Source organism: Artemia franciscana, chromosome 6, assembly GCF_032884065.1.
Source record: "Artemia franciscana chromosome 6, ASM3288406v1, whole genome shotgun sequence".
NCBI classification, from domain to species: Eukaryota; Metazoa; Arthropoda; class Branchiopoda; order Anostraca; family Artemiidae; genus Artemia; species Artemia franciscana.
The window spans coordinates 7,857,948-7,874,826 of NC_088868.1; the positions used below are offsets into that span (position 1 = coordinate 7,857,948).

Consider the following 16,879-nt stretch of genomic DNA (forward strand, 5'->3'; position numbering starts at 1 on the left):
TTAAAAGACAGCCACGGAAACACGGTTCAATCCTTAAACCAGGATCTCTTTGTCCAAAATTTAGACTATCTATCTATATAAAAATCAGTTGTCTGTCTGTTATGTCTGTTACACTTTGTCTGTTACGCCAGATTATATCTTCTATCTATATATATAAAAATAAGTTGTCTGTGGATCTGTGGATCAGGTGACGTCATGTTTCGGCTGACGTCATGAAATTAGTTGCCATCATTTTTGTTATGACGATGCTTAGTATATTGTAAAACACATTAATTTGGTTAATAATATACCATTTAAAACACCAAAATGAACATGCTGGAGTAGTCACTCGGTGAGAGAGGGTGTCAGAACGGAGAATGAAGGTCCCAGGTTCAAATCCTGGTTAGGCTAAAAAAGGTAAAAAACTAAAAACTAAAAAAAAAACTGAAAAAACTAAAAAAAGGCAAAAACTACAAAAAAAACTAAAAACTAATAAAAAAATAAAAAAGCCGAAAAACTAAAAAAACTAAAGAAACTAAAAAAAGGAAAAAACTTAAAAAACTAAAAACTAAAAAAAACTAAAAAAAGGAAAAATGAAAAATAGAAAAGAAAAAGAATACTAATAAAATTAAAAAAAAATAAAAAAGATAAAAAGCTAAAAAAAGATAAAAACCAATAAAAAACTAAAAAGAAAAAAAGGTAAAAAACTAAAAAAAAAATTCATCTAAAAAACTAAAAAAAACTAAAAAACGTAAAAACTAAAAGAACTAAAAAAGTAAAAAAAAAACTAAAAAAAGGAAAAAACTGAAAAATAAGCGGGATATAAAACAGGGGGATATAAATGACGACCGGGACACCGGGACATAAGGAATATAAATGAATCAGAAAATACAACTCATGTTTCCAAATGACGTCGTTTGGAGCCCAAATTGAAAATCCAGATCAATTTATGTCTACTTTCAAAGTAAAAGGGCAAATTTATCATAGAGCAGGGTCTCTTCTACCATTCTCAGGCGAGAATCATAAATTTTTACAATTGTACTTCATCAGTGATAGAAATTCTGAATTGAATGCACGTTGCGAAATTTCTCCCAACATTGAAAGGACAATCGTTTCCCAATTACAACATCTTTTCCACGAAAATAATAATTTAGTGCGTCTGTTCAAAACAGCCATCGATTTGATGCCTACTTATACGCATAAAATTGTTATTTCCGCTGACAAAACGCCTCCTGGCCAACATGTGCGTAGATACAATGCTCCAACTATCGACGAAGTGGCCATCGTTATGGTCGGTGATCAGTTTTTACCTCGAGATATTATTCTCAGGGTTTCCACCACACGTGCTACAACTAAAAATAGGCCTACCAATAATACTTTTAAGAAATATAAACCCACCAAAGCTTTGCTATGGCACTCGACCTGCCGTAAAAAAAACAATGGAAAACCTAATAGAGGCCACAATCTTGACAGGGCCTTTTGAGGGTGAGGCTGTTCTTATTCCTCGCATTCCCAATATTCCAACGGATCTGCCTTTTCAATTTGAAAGATTGCAATTCCCAATTCGATTAGCATTTGCAATCACCATTAACAAAGCTCAAGGTCAATCATTAGAAAAATGTGGTATAGATCTTAATACTGATTGTTTTTCCCATTGTCAATTGTACGTTGCATGTTCGAGGGTCGGTAAACCTGACAATCTATTTATATGCAGCGACAATTGGACAGCGAAGAATGTTGTATATTCGCAAGTTTTACGCAGTTAATTTGTATTTTATCTATCTATCTATCTATCTATCTATATAAAAACGAGTTGTATGTATGCATGTTTGTTTGTTTGTAAAAAGAGCGTTTGCATATGATGTCATTATTAGTACATACGGCTTTGTATATGCAGAGACAATGGGAAAGCCAAGAATGTTGTATATTCGCAATTTTTACGTAGTTTAACTCCTGCAGACGAAATGAATGCTTGCCTAAAAAATTCTAATTTATAGGCACACGTAAAAATATTAAAATTAACTACAAATATGCGTGTCCGATTGCAAAACGATGACTCTGGTCAAACAGTAGACTCAATTTCAGGACGTATACAACTACCTGCTGATTTCTGTAATTTAGTGACGTCCAAAAATGAATTGATTGAAAAAGTATTTCCGAATATTCTAAAAAATTATAAAAATAATAAATGGCTAAGTGAAAGAGCGATTCTCGCACCCAAAAATATGTATATGACGTCATTGTTAGTACATACGGCTTTGCATATGCACAGACAATGGGAAAGCCAAGAATGTTGTTTATTCGCAATTTTTGCGTAGTTTGAAACACATATATAAATCTATCTATATTCACAGGTGGGACACAGGGACACAACTACAATGGCGCATAACTAATATGGCGCGTAACGACTTACGCGCGCGGGGGGGCTTGGGGGGGGGGGCGCGAAGCGCCCCACCAACTAGGTGTTGGGGTGGCGCGAAGCGCCACCCCAACAGCTAGTCTATATATATAAAAATAAGTTGTCTGTGGATCTGTGGATGGATCAGGTGACGTCACCTGAAAAAACTGGATCAGGTGACGTCAAAACTGAAAAAACTAAAAAAAGGCAAAAACTACAAAAAAAACTAAAAACTAATAAAAAAAATAAAAAAGCTAAAAAACTAAAAAAACTAAAAAAAGGCAAAAACTACAAAAAAAACTAAAAACTAATAAAAAAGCTAAAAAACTAAAAAAACTAAAAAAAGGCAAAAACTACAAAAAAAACTAAAAACTAATAAAAAAAATAAAAAAGCTAAAAAACTAAAAAACTAAAAAAACTAAAAAAAAAGGTAAAAAACTAAAAAAACTAAAAAAAAAGGAAAAAACTGAAAAATAAGCTAAAACAAACTGGGAATTGCACAAATATTTCAATATATTTTGACAATATATATAAAAATAAGTTGTCTGTCCATTACGCCAGATTATATCTTCTATATATATAAAAGAAAACAAACTAGAATGTAAAAACTGGAAATTGCATAAATATTTCGAAATATTTTGACAATAGGTTGAAGTAATTCGAAAAAACAAAAATGGTAAAAAACTAAAAACAAAACTAAAAAGAAAAAACTAAAAAAAAACTAAATAAAAAATTAAAAAAAGAAAAAAACTTAAAAAGGAAAAATGTAAAAAAAATAAAAAGATAAAAAACTAAAAAGAAAAAAAAACTAAAAAAAACCTAAACAGCTAAAAAAAAAGAAAAAACTAAAAAAACTGGGAATTCCACAAATGTTTCAATATATTTTGACAAAAGATTAAGGTAATTCGAAAACCTTAAAACAGATACCCAAAATTTTGAGGTTTATTATCAATAAAAAGAAGAAACTTAAAAAAGAAAAACTAAAAAAGAAAAACATAAGAAAAGAAAAAACTATAAAAGAAAAAAAACTGAAATGAAACTGTATCTATATATCTATATAAATGACGACCAGGACACTCTAAGAGAAATTACAGACTGTGATACCGGGACACAAATGACGACCGGGACACAGGGAATATAAATGACGACCTGGACACAGGGATACAACTCCAACGGGGACGCCGGGGGCACAGGGGGATATATAGATGACGACGGGGACACAGGGAATGTTCGATTAGCAATCACCATCAACAAAGCTCAAGGGCAATCGTTAGAAAAATGCGGTATAGATATGAATACGAATTGTTTTCCCATGGACAATTATTATGTTGCATGTTCAAGAGTTGGTAAACCTGACAATCTATTTATATGGACAGACAATAGGACAGCGAAGAATGTTGTATATTCGCAAGTTTTACGTAGTTAAATATATATCTATATATATAAAAATAAGTTGTCTGTGTGTGGATCTGTGGATCAGGTGACGTCATGTTTGTCCGCATATGACGTCTGAATTATTTCACACTAATACAAAAGAAGAAAAAAACTAAAAAGCTGAAAAACTAAAAAAAACTAAAAAAAGGTAAAAATCTAATAACTAAAAAAAAACTGAAAAAAATAAAAAAAGGCAAAAACTACAAAAAAATAAAAACTAATAAAAAAATTAAAAAGCTAAAAAACTAAAAAAACTAAAAAAAACTAAAAAAAGGTAAAAAACTAAAAAAAACTAAAAACTAAAAAAGAAAAAAACTAAAAAAAAGGAAAAAACTGAAAAATAAAAGAGAAAAAGAAAACTAAAAAAATATGAATAAATATATATAATGACGACCAGGACATAAGTAAAAAAAAAACTAAAAAAACTAAAAAAATGGTAAAAACTACAAAAAAACTAAAAACTAATAAAAAAACTAAAAAATCTAAAAATCTAAATAAACTAAAAAAGAAAAAAAAGAAAAAAGGAAAAAAATAAAGGAGAAAAACAAAACTAAAAAACGAATATATATACAGACCGGGACACCGGGATACAAATGACGACCGGGACACAAACATATATATATATATATATATATATATATATATATATATATATATATATATATATATATATATATATATATATATATATATATATATATCTATCTATATTCACAGGTGGGACATAGGGACACAACTACAATGGCGCGTAACTAATATGGCGCGTAACGACTTACGCGCGCGGGGGGGCTTGGGGGGGCGCGAAGCGCCCCCACCAACTAGGTGTTGGGGTGGCGCGAAGCGCCACCCCAACAGCTAGTATATATATAAAAGAAAACAAACTAGAATGTAAAACTGGAAATTGCATAAATATTTCGAAAATATTTTGACAATAGATTAAAGAAATTCGAAAAAAGAAAAATGGTAAAAAACTAAAAAGAAAAAACTAAAAAAAAATGAAAAATTAAAAAAATTAAAAAAAGAAAAAACCTAAAAAGAAAAAACGTAAAAAAATAATAAAGATAAAAAACTAAAAAGGAAAAAAAAACTAAAAAAGCTAAAAAACTAAAAAAAAAGAAACAACTAAAAAAACTGGGAATTGCACAAACATTTCAATATATTTTGACAATAGATTAAAGTAATTCGAAAACCTTAAAACAGATACCCCAAATTTTGAGGTTTAATATAAATTGTTGGAGCTTTAGCATGCTTGGCACGTAAAGATTTTTCCAAGTGTCAATGTTAGAATGAAAATTGACAAATTGAAGAAAACAAATCAATAAAAAGAAGAAACTAAAAAAAAGAAAAAACTAAAAAATAAAAAAAATAAAGAAGAAACTGTATCTATATATATATAAAAATAAGTTTGTTTGTTTGTGGGTTTGCATTTGACGTCATTATAAGTATATAAGGCTTTGTATATGACATCATTATAAGATGACACTACAGACCGGGACACCGGGACACAAATGACGACCGGGACACAGGGAATATAAATGACGACCGGGACACTCAAAGAGAAATTACAGACCGGGACACAAATGACGACCGGGACACCGGGACAGAGGGAATATAGATGACGACCGGGACACTCAAAGAGAGATTACAGACTGGGATACCGGGACACAAATGACGACCGGGACACAGGGAATATAAATGACGACCAGGACACAGGGACACAACTACAACGGGGACGCCGGGGGCGCAGGGGGATATATAAATGACGACGGGGACACAGGGAATGTTCGATTAGCAATCACCATCAACAAAGCTCAAGGGCAATCGTTAGAAAAATACGGTATAGATCTGAATCTATCTATCTTCTATCTATCTTCTTATATCTATATATATAAAAATAAGTTGTCTGTGTGTGTGTGTCGAGTGACGTCATGTTTGTGTGTCGACTGACGTCATTATAAGGATTGAGCTGTATGCGTCATGAAGTTGTTTGTCGACTGACGTCATGTTTGTCAACTGATGAAATTACATACCGGGACACCGGGACACAGGGAATATAAATGACGACCAGGAACCTCAAAGAGAAGATACAGGCTGGGACACCCGGACACAAATCACGACCGGGACACAGGGAATATAAATGACGACCGGGACATAGGGACACAACTACAACGGGGAAGCCGGGGGCACAGGCGGGATATATAAATGACGATCGGGACACAGAGATTGTTCGAATAGAAATTACAGACCGGGACAAAAATGACGACCGGGACACCGGGACATAGGGAATATAAATGACGACCGGGATACTCAAAGAGAAATTACAAACTGGGATACCGGGACACAAATGACGACGGAACACAAGGAATATAAATGACGACCGGGACACTGGGACACATCATTAGAATAATGAGGTATAGATCTGAATACGGATTGTTTTTCCCATGGACAATTATATGTTGCATGTTCAAGAGTCAGTAAACCTGACAATCTATTTATATGCACAGACAATGGGACAGCGAAGAATGTTGTATATTCGCATGTTTTACGTAGTTAAAAACATATATATATATATCTATCTCTATTCACAGGTGGGACACAGGGACACAACTACAATGGCGCGTAACTAATATGGCGCGAAACGACTTACTCGCGCAGGGGGCTTGGGGGGGCGCTAAGCGCCCCACCAACTAGGTGTTGGGGTGGCGCGAAGCGCCACCCCAACAGCTAGTTAACTGATAATTAAATATGAAACTTCGTGTTTGATCAATTTTCAGATCCCCGACAGACTCTCCCAGAAACAACCAAGATTGAAATTGAATATTGTGATTATAATTTAACCGGAAGATTTCTACTGAAAAAAACTTCATATTCTTTATATAATTATTTATAGTATTTGTTTTTATTGTATATCTTTTTACTGTAATTTTTTTTTATTAAATGGAGTAGCTATTAAGTTAACGTACGAATAAACATTTCTGTTAACAAAACGGAAATGTTATTTAGTGAATGTTATTTTACGATTTGTTATTGCTTAAAATATCGAAAATTCTATTTAGTAAATATCATTTGTTGACATATCGGACGTGTTATTTAGTAAATGTAATATTTTACGATAGATTATTTTTTAACAAATCGGAAATGTTATTTAGGTAGTTCTAATTGTATTAACTGATTTCTAGAGCTATTAATTCTGGGACAGGAGCTGTTTTCGAGTCGTCAATACACTGAGAACTAACCGTTTTAACAACTTTGGTGTCAGTTTGCAATAGGTGATAATCCAGCGTTTTTATTTATTTATTTATTGTTTTTAAGAACGAATGCTTTTTTAGTTGGAATTCTTGATTGCAATAGCTGATATATCCTAATTTTAATTCTTTGTCTGACATCAAAATCCGAATGAATTGGGTATGAAAGCAACTGGAAAATTACTACAATCTCAGCATACAAAGACCAACTTACATCTTATGAATTTTGTCTGAGACCCAGAGGCAAGTGAGCCAATCTCCTCTGGCCATGTCTGATCTGGACTTCTTACTTCTAGCAGTACATTATCCTCTTGAAAGCCAAGACTTTCTAAAGTAGCTTTTTCTTGATCCAGAAGTGTGAATTCCTCACCCTGCATTTCAAAATATAAATATTAAATAATATATTTTGGAAACGAAGAAGCTAGAAGCCAGACTCAGGTGAGCATTATAACTAAAGGTTCGAATGTAAAAAAATCGTAGTGGAAAGGAGGGGTGTCAATTGGGAAAAATAGCTTGGTAGGGTATTGTTCATTGGAAATATGGAAACAAGACGAAAAAATTGCCCCTCCTCAACATTTCCACAGAATGGCAACCCTAACGGTAAATGATAAGCGACACATCCCGGAAGCTTTTTACCAAACACAATTTTGGTTTTACCCCAGCACTGATCTTGGTTACAGCAGTAGCTGTAAAAGGGCAGAGAAGAGGGTATAAGACACTATTAGAAAGCATTGGGAATTTCATGCAAGGGAATGAAGCACTCTAAAGAGTGGGGTAGATGAGGAACATCCATAGCCGTGGTTGACTCGGGTAACTTGGTGTAGCAGTCGGCTGTACTACTCGGGTAGTTGTAGCACCTTTAACTTGAGCAACCATTATTTTACCTTAACTTTTTACCGATTAGAACTTAGAACAGATCTAAAAGCAGCTTTTTTATCTTTTTCATAACTCAAGAGCCTAAAGTGACATAAACTATACAATATAATAAACATAATTCAACAAATATACATACACAAACAGTAAATTTTGACTGGATCTAACCTAGAGCATCCCAAAATAACTTATCCAATAAGCCCGATAACTTATCCTTAGAAATCCACGAGACGTGAACAAGTTCAAAGGTTAGGAAAATTGGTACGTGGAATGATCTGGATTAAATATCTGATAACTTACACCTGCTAACCAAGGAAAATGCAGTATAAGGAAGGATATAAGACGTGATACGTAAACATAAATTCAATATTATCAAAACGGAAAACAATATATGAGATTATGCATTGAGAACAAGAAGGGAGATTAATAGTGAAAGGACGTCGTTTAGAGGAAAAAGAAGAAAAGTAGGAAGAAGAAGAAGAAACGAAAATCGGTAAGGTCTCACTGATTGTGGACAAGCAGTTTTAAAGCCTATTACTTTAAGGGGGTTATTCACGAGGAACTTTCTATTAGTGGCAAAACTGCCAAGCGGAAAAACCAATAGAGACGAAGCGGGCTTATAAGACTGGTCATAGATAACTTCGAAGACCACACTGCCTTTCCATGACGAAAGTAAAGCAGTTCAAAATAGGGATGATACCTTTTTATTGACAGTGAATAGATATAAAATTATTTAACTGGATATTTCGAACATATATACAGTGTTCATCATCAGCAGTAAAACTAAAAGACATGAATACAAATAAACAATAAATAAGAGCAATACAATAAGAGCAATACAAATAAGAGCAATAAACTATATGTAATTAGTTTATCAGGTATAAATTTTGTTTATTTGTATTCATGTCTTTTAGTTTTACTGCTGATGATGAACAGTGTATCAAACAGTTCGTGGTAACGAACTGTAGTAAGGAGCGATCCGGCTCAATAGTAACCAAAACTCTAAAAAATTGAATTTTGATATAAATAGCTACATCAAAAGAATCGCATTTTAATGCTGATTTTAAATATATAAGTTTCATCAAGTTTAGTCTTAGCCATCAAAAGTTACGAGCCTGAGAAAATTTGCCTTATTTAGGAAAATAGGGGGAAACACCCCCTAAAAGTCGTAGGATCTTAACGAAAATGACACCATCAGATTCAGCGTATCAGAGAACCCTACTGTAGAAGTTTCAAGCTCATATCTACAAAAATGTGGAATTTTGCATTTTTTGCCAGAAGACAAATCACGGGTGCGTGTTTATTTGTTTGTTTTTTTCCCCCAGGGGTCATCGTATCGACCAAGTGGTCCTAGAATGTCGCAAGAGGGCTCATTCTAACGGAAATGAAAAGTTCTAGTGCCCTTTTTAAGTGACCAAAAAATTGGAGGGCATCTAGGCCCCCTCCCACGCTCATTTTTTCCCCAAAGTCAACGGATCAAAATTTTGAGATAGCCATTTTGTTTGGCATAGTCGAAAATCTTAATAACTATGTTTTTGGGGATGACTTACTCCCCCACAGTCCCTGGGGGAGGGGTTGCAAGTTACAAACTTCAACCAGTGTTTACATATAATAATGGTTATTGGGAAGTGTACAGACGTTTTCAGGGGGATTTTTTTGGTTTTGTAGGTAGGGTTGAGGGAGGGGGCTATGTGGGAGGATCTTTCCTTGGAGAAATATGCCATGGGGGAAAAAATTCAATGAAAAGGGCGCAGGATTTTCCAGCATTACTATAAAAAAAAAAAAAACAATGAAAAAATAAACATGAAAACGTTTTTTCAAATGAAAGTAAGGAATAGCATTGAAATTTAAAACAAACAGAGATTATTACGCATATGTAGGGTTCTAAAAATACTTTAGCATAAAGAGTGGGGTATTTAGGAGGAGATAAATACCTCGCTCTTTATGCTAAAATATTTTTAGTGATTTCAACTATTTATTCTACGGCCTATTTGATTCAGGGGTCATTTTTAAGAATTGGAACAAAACTTACGATTTAGTGTAAAGAGCGAGGTATTAACGAGGGTACAAACCCCCTCGTACACATAATAAAAATATAAGAATATAAAAGTTTGTTACGTAAGTTAATTCTTAAGTTACGTATATTTTTCACTAATAAAAACGTTCGTTGAATATTAAAAGTTCTAGTAGCCTTTGTAAGTAACCGAAAAATTGGAGGGCAGCTAGGCCTCCTTCCCCACCCCTTCTTTCTCAAAATCGTCTGATCAAAACTAAGAGAAAGCCATTTAGCCAAAAAAAAAATTAATATACTAATTTCATTTCAATAATTTATGTGCGGAGAGCCGAAATCAAACATGCATTAATTCAAAAACGTTCAGAAATTAAACAAAAAAAAACTAGTTTTTTTAACTGAAAGTAAGGAGCGACATTAAAACTTAAAACGAACAGAAATTACTCCGTCTATGAAATGGGTTGTCCCCTCCGCAGTCCCACGCTCTTTACGCTAAAGTTTTTAGTTGTTTTAAAAAGTAGAATTGTGGCAAAGAGTCAAACTTTAGCGTAAAGAGCGTGGGACTGCGGGGGGGACAACCCATTTCATATACGGAGTAATTTCTGTTCGTTTTAAGTTTTAATGTCGCTCCTTACTTTCAGTTAAAAAAACTAGTTTTTTTATTTAATATATACAACAAGACCGTATGTTCGAAATATCCAGTTAAATAATTTTATATCTATTCACTGTCAATAAAAAGGTATCATCCCTATTTTGAACTGTTTTACTTAAGCCTGGTCAATAACGACCTGGATCAATTCTCAGACAAGTTACACCTACTAACTAAGCAATATGCAGGATAAGCGAGGATATTTGATGTCGCAAGTTTAAAAAAAAAAAAAAAATCAATTTTATAAAAAACGGAAAAAATATATATATAAGTATAATTATACACCGAGAAGAGGAAGGGAGAATATTAGTGAAATGTGGCACACCTTAAGGCATTCGTAAATAAGCTGCGTTTACGGTAGAGTATGGTGCCACGGTTAAGGGTGTCATTCGCCTAATTGTCCATAGCGTTTCAGTGGGCAATTTGCTAGATGGGTATTTGTTGTTATCTTTTACAGATTACACCCGGGGAAGTTAGTTTTAAGTCGATAACTCAGATAAGACCTGCTCGAACACATTAAGCATAAAAATAAAGGAGGTTATTTACCTCTTTCATATGCGAAAGCCAAAATGTCACGCCATCAATCGACACGGATTATAAGAATCAGTCAAATATTTGTCATGACGTTTCTGGTCAAAGACCCAAAAAGATATTTTACATGTTTTACTAAGCTGGAATACATTATATCATTAGTTGTTGGTTCCAATGACAATATTAAGACTGTCTGGGCAAATTTTTACGTTGAATGCAAGAGATATCTTGGTGGAATAATCTTCTGTGTTTGAAGAATATGTTTAATTACTTTAGCTGAAATTTGGTCAAAACCTGTTGAAGAATTCTTTAAAGACAGGACAATATTTATAATTCCCTGCACCGTAACCTCCCCAAGAACCATTGATTTCAAGCACGAGGGACCTAAGAACTGCTTCCAAAACTTTGACACAGAGGAATAAGAAACGCTATTACCAGTTCTTTTCCCTATCTCCGCAAAGAACTTGTTCATATGATGTCGTATTTGGCCTTTTTCTGTGACAACAATGAGAGACTTAGGGAGACCTTCTGGTTTCATGGACGGCCGACTAACTTCCTTAATCACGTCCCACGTCTTTTTTATATTTTTACCGCAATCAACAAATCTCTTTGTAAATTTTTACGTTGAATGCAAGAGATATCTTGGTGGAATAATTTTCTGTGCTTGAGCTATGTAGAGTTAGCAGTCGATTTCACTAATAACTTTTTAATGTTTCAACAATTAGTCAAATATTTTGACTAATTAGTCAAATATTTTGACTAATTAGTCAAATAATTGTTGCCGAAAGTTGCAGTGTTCATTTTGAAAGCTTAGTTCACCAGAGTCCAAAAATAAGGAAGTCAATCTCTAGCGAAAACCAAAGGAAGTACCTTATTTCATATGGTCTTAATCAACCAAAGCAGAGTATTTTCCCAGTTGACGTTAACCCTGGGAAGTTAGAGTTAAGCCGATAACTCAGATAAGGCCTGCTCGAACACACTAAGTATAAAAGTATAATTAAGTATAATTATAATTAGTATGTAACCTGTTGCAGCACAGTGGATTGATGTTCTTCCTTGGGAATATGGGGCCCAGGGATCGATCCCTGCCGCAGCAAGGTTGGGCGACAAGCTTTTTTACTTGTCCCTGTAAAAAACAGCCAGCAACTGAAACGTCGATTCGACGCCCTATGCGCCAGCAATGGCTCTGGAGGATCTTTATCCTTTATCCCTTTTTTTATAATTAGTATAATATAAAAAGTATAATTAATAGAAAAAGTATAATTAAGCGAGGCTATTTGACGTCGCATGAAAACAAAAAAGTTAATTTTTAAAGAAAAACGGAATATATATATACATATATCAAATATGCACCTAGAACAGGAAGGGAGAATAATAGTGAAACGTGGCCCACCTTAAGGTATTTTTAAATAAGCTGCGTTTACGGTAGAGTATGGTGTCACGGTTAAGCGTGTGATTCGCCTAATTGTCCACAGCGTTTCAGTGAGCAAGTTGCTAGATGAGTATTTGTTGTTATCTTTTACAGATTACACCTGGGGAAGTTAGTGTTAAGTCGATAACTCAGATAAGGCTTGCTCGAACACATTAAGTATAAAAGTAAAGGAGGTTATTTACCTCTTTCATATGCCAAAGACGAAAGTTATCACACGTTAAATTCAACCTTCCACACAGATAATTCATAACTTGACCAATGTTGGCTGATTTGTTGAAACAAGCCGTATAAGCTAAGTATCTCGTAGGCTTTCCTCCAGTTAAGCCGAAATACCCATAACCTCCACCTACAAGCACAAATCAAAATGACTTTAGAATACAGTAAAATTTATTCATTATGAAAGAAACATACACAGAGAACAGTATATCTTTACCACAAACACTCCTTGGCTTCTAGGCTTTCTTCCCTAGCGCTCCTTGGCAGAAGGAAGATATAAGAGTCGTTTAATTATTAATTAAGAGAAAAAATTGAATAGTAAAAATAGATTAATCCAGTAAAAAAGTAAAGAAAAAACAAACGTCTACAGTGCCAAAAATGCTTTAACCATTTTTTTAATAGGCTGATTCTGACATTATATTCCATACAGCATGACTCACTGTTACAAGACTGAAGTCTGGCCTTACAAAAGAAGTAAAAGGAATTTGAAAAAGATCTATATTGCGAAAATGATGATTAATTTGATTAGAGGTAAAAGAAGAGGGAGCACTAAGGGGCTGAGGGAGGTAACCACCAAGCTGAGAAAAAGTAAAACATGCACTCAAAAGAATATATAGTGGTTCAGGATTTAGTAAAGAGATAATTCCAGGAGGATTAGTTTGCTGAATGAGGTTTCTAGCTTTATTGTAAGCCTTAGGAAGCGGTGTTAAAACAGAAAAAAAAAGTTGAGATCCATTTAATCAGATTGTAAGAATCATAAGATTGGATCAAGTAGTAAGTCAAAATTGATCCGTCATTAGTATGCTTAAAAAATAAAAACTCTTACTTTGTTTTAAATCAAATCAATGCGACGTTTGACAAACAGGTTTTTATCAAAATGAATTGTAAAGGGAATTTTAAATAACCGAGAGTAAACAGCAGAGAAGCAGAGGGAAAAGAGAGAATAACAGACGGACAGAGAGAGAGAGAGAGAGAGAGAGAGAGAGAGAGAGAGAGAGAGAGAGAGAGAGAGAGAGAGAGAGAGAGAGAGAGAGAGAGAGAGAGGACTGGAATTTGGACATCCGAGGAAACACAGAAATAGACAACAGGAATAATAAGTACAATATAAAAGTTTAACATACTGAGAACAACAGAGCTAAATGCCATCCCAATACTTGGAGGAGGAACACTAGCCGGGGCTGAATTGTGACGATGGATTTTCAATAAAACAGGATATAGTTCAATTTCACTTCTACCATCAGGCTTGGGGCGAAACTAAAAAAATCAGAAGTACAGAAAATGATAAAAAAAATACACATAATAGTATGCCCAATTTAATAACAAGTGTAAACATATAATAATATTCATATTTTTAGTGATATATAATAAAACTTGATAAACATATTAGAATATGAAGAGACAAGTAATAGTAGAATTGACAAGAAACCTATAAAAGTTGAATGGAAAGTCTAGACAAAAGCTACTCAGACTCGCAGACAGACTAGAATTGAATTAAAAGATACTAAGCTATGAAATTACTTTCAAATTACTTGAAGTTGGCAAACATCGATGTCCACGATGCACCAGCGTTAGCCGCTGATTGCACCATATGGAGGAGGCTGACATCACTCTCTGCGCTGAGCCACACCCGGCAGGAGGCATAAGTTAAGTAAGTCAAGCTCTGAAAGGAGCTTCGAGTGATTATAGCCTCAATCAACCAATCAATCATTTTACTAATACTAAAACACTCTTACTAACGTAAAAAAGTTATTCGGCCCAAGAAGCTTTGCTTTTTATAGGCCATACAACAAAATAATAGAGCACTAAAAGAACCAAAAATAATACCCTAAATCAAACAATACACATGAAATGAAGTTGAGGAAGAATAAAAAAAAAAAAAAACCTGGTAGTTCAAGTTCAAGTTCTATTTATTTTCATAAAATAATAATAACAATATCCCAAAGGGCTCAATGGCCCGTTATTTGGGAAATCGGCATACAATAAATAAAGAATGATAGAACTTGTCATAAACATACTAACCAACATCTAGATATAAATCTAAAAGGAGAAGAAATCAACTCACCGGCAGTCCCCACGAAACAGGGACCCTCACATCCCCCGACAATAAAATACAAATTAAAATTCTCTACGTCATCGAGGATACAACACCAAGAAAACAACAACAACCCCCCCCCCCCCAAAAAAAAAAAATATAAGAAACTTTTAATAAGGAACCTTTAATAAGAAACTTTTCATCTGTCTCTTAAAGGAGTCAAGTGTTCGTGACTGCCGGATTTCAGCTGGAACCAAGTTCCAGGCACGCCCCACAGTCATAGCCAGGCCGAAGTCTGAACGAACCGAGGGACTAGCTGGAATCATCACATTCTCCCGGTTACGAACCATATACAAATTTACTTCCCCTACTAGTTTGAGCAGTCCCAAAAAACAACATGGGAGATCTCCCTGGATGTATTGATATGCCAACGAAGATAATAAAACAAATATATTTAATCTTAAGGAGGTCAAGAGGAGTGTGTGTAGCCGACTGGAGAATTCTCGCCGCTTTCTCATGAAGATGGTGAATAGGAGCAAGTACCGAGGGAAATGTGGACATCCACACAGACGAACAGTAACATATGTAAGGGAAAATGAGAGAGAAGTATAAAAGACGGAGGATAGGGAAAGGAAATAAATGCTTTAATTTTCGGATAATCCCAAATCCACGGGAGATTTTCACCCTTATTATTTGAACATGCCACTTAAACGATAAATTTTCATCCAAAGTAACTCCCAGGAATCGCAAATATCGATCCGGGGGGCGACTTATGGAACCTCTTGGTGTATGAAGCTCAGTAATTGTGGGGCAGCTCACACCTTTACGAGAAAAAATAAGAAGGTATGACTTTTTTACGTTTGAAGTTAGTTGATTTATGTCAAACCAAAACAGTATCTTCTCAGTCATTGCTTGAAGCTTTACAATAAGGGATGATTCATCCAGAGCTGCGGCACCTAAAGTAGTGTCATCTGCCAATGCTATAAATTCTTCTCGACTATCAGATAAGAACACCAACGTAGTCTGAGAGTAAGATTTGTGACAAAATCCACAGCAAACATTATTAATTGGGGTGTTAAAAAGTCGGTAGAGTTCGTTCACATAGACGAGGAAGAAGGTTGGCCAAGGAATAGAACCTTGGGGTAATCCGTGTTCAATTGGAACATTTTTGTCTGTAACTTCCGTGGCGATAGATCTGTCACGTACACCAAGATGAGAAAGTTTACCAATGAGGATCTTATGCGTTAGGCTGCCAAAAGCTTTCTTTACATCAAGAAAAATGGCTACAGGGATAAGATTAGAATCTAAAGATCGTTGTATAAACTGAAGAAGTCTATTACAAGCATGTTCTGTAGAATACTTTGCGCGAAACCCAAAATGATGCAGATGAAAAAAAAATTAGCTTCAAGAAATCTCACCAGACTGCCCTGTTTGATTGCCCTTTCAAATATCTTAGAGACCACTGACAAAAGAGAGATCAGCCTGCAGTTCCCATGATCCTTACGGTCACCTCCTTTAAAGAGAGCTATCACACGCGCCAGTTTAAGACGTTGGGGAAATAGTCCTAGTTGAAATGACCTATTAATCAAATGGTAAATTGGGGTGATAATCGATATAAGAATATGTTTAATTACTTTAGCAGAAATTTGGTCAAAGCTGCTGAAGAATTCTTTGAAGACAAAAAAATATTTCTAATTTTCTGCACCGTAACCTCCCCAAGAACCATTGATTTCAAGCACGAGGGACCTAAGAACTGCTTCCAAGACTGTGACACAGTGGAATAAGAAACGCTATTAGCAGTTTTTTTTCCCTTTCTCCGCAAAGAATTTGTTCATATGATGTCGTATTTGGCCTTTTTCTGTGACAACAATGAGAGACTTAGGGAGACCTTCTGGTTTCATGGACGGCCGACTAACTTCCTTAATCACGTCCCACGTCTTTTTTATATTTTTACCGCAATCAACAAATCTCTTTGTAAAATATAATTTTTTAGCTCTGCGAATAACTGATTTCAGAATATTACGGTACAACTTAAATGCTTCTAACTTAGCATTATTTGGTCTTTTTTTGTACTCTTTC

The 16,879-nt window shown here is 34.5% G+C and overlaps 1 protein-coding gene across 1 annotated transcript in view; it reads right to left on the reverse strand.

Moving 5' to 3' along the window:
• Positions 1 to 16,879, reverse strand: part of LOC136028474 (ubiquitin carboxyl-terminal hydrolase 32-like) — a gene marked incomplete in the record, with an annotated part of 242,323 nt that overhangs the window by 143,019 nt on the left and 82,425 nt on the right. The window contains 3 exon segments of the mRNA XM_065706316.1: positions 7,271 to 7,427; positions 12,735 to 12,898; positions 13,890 to 14,022. Coding sequence (XP_065562388.1) covers positions 7,271 to 7,427; positions 12,735 to 12,898; positions 13,890 to 14,022 — 454 coding nt within the window.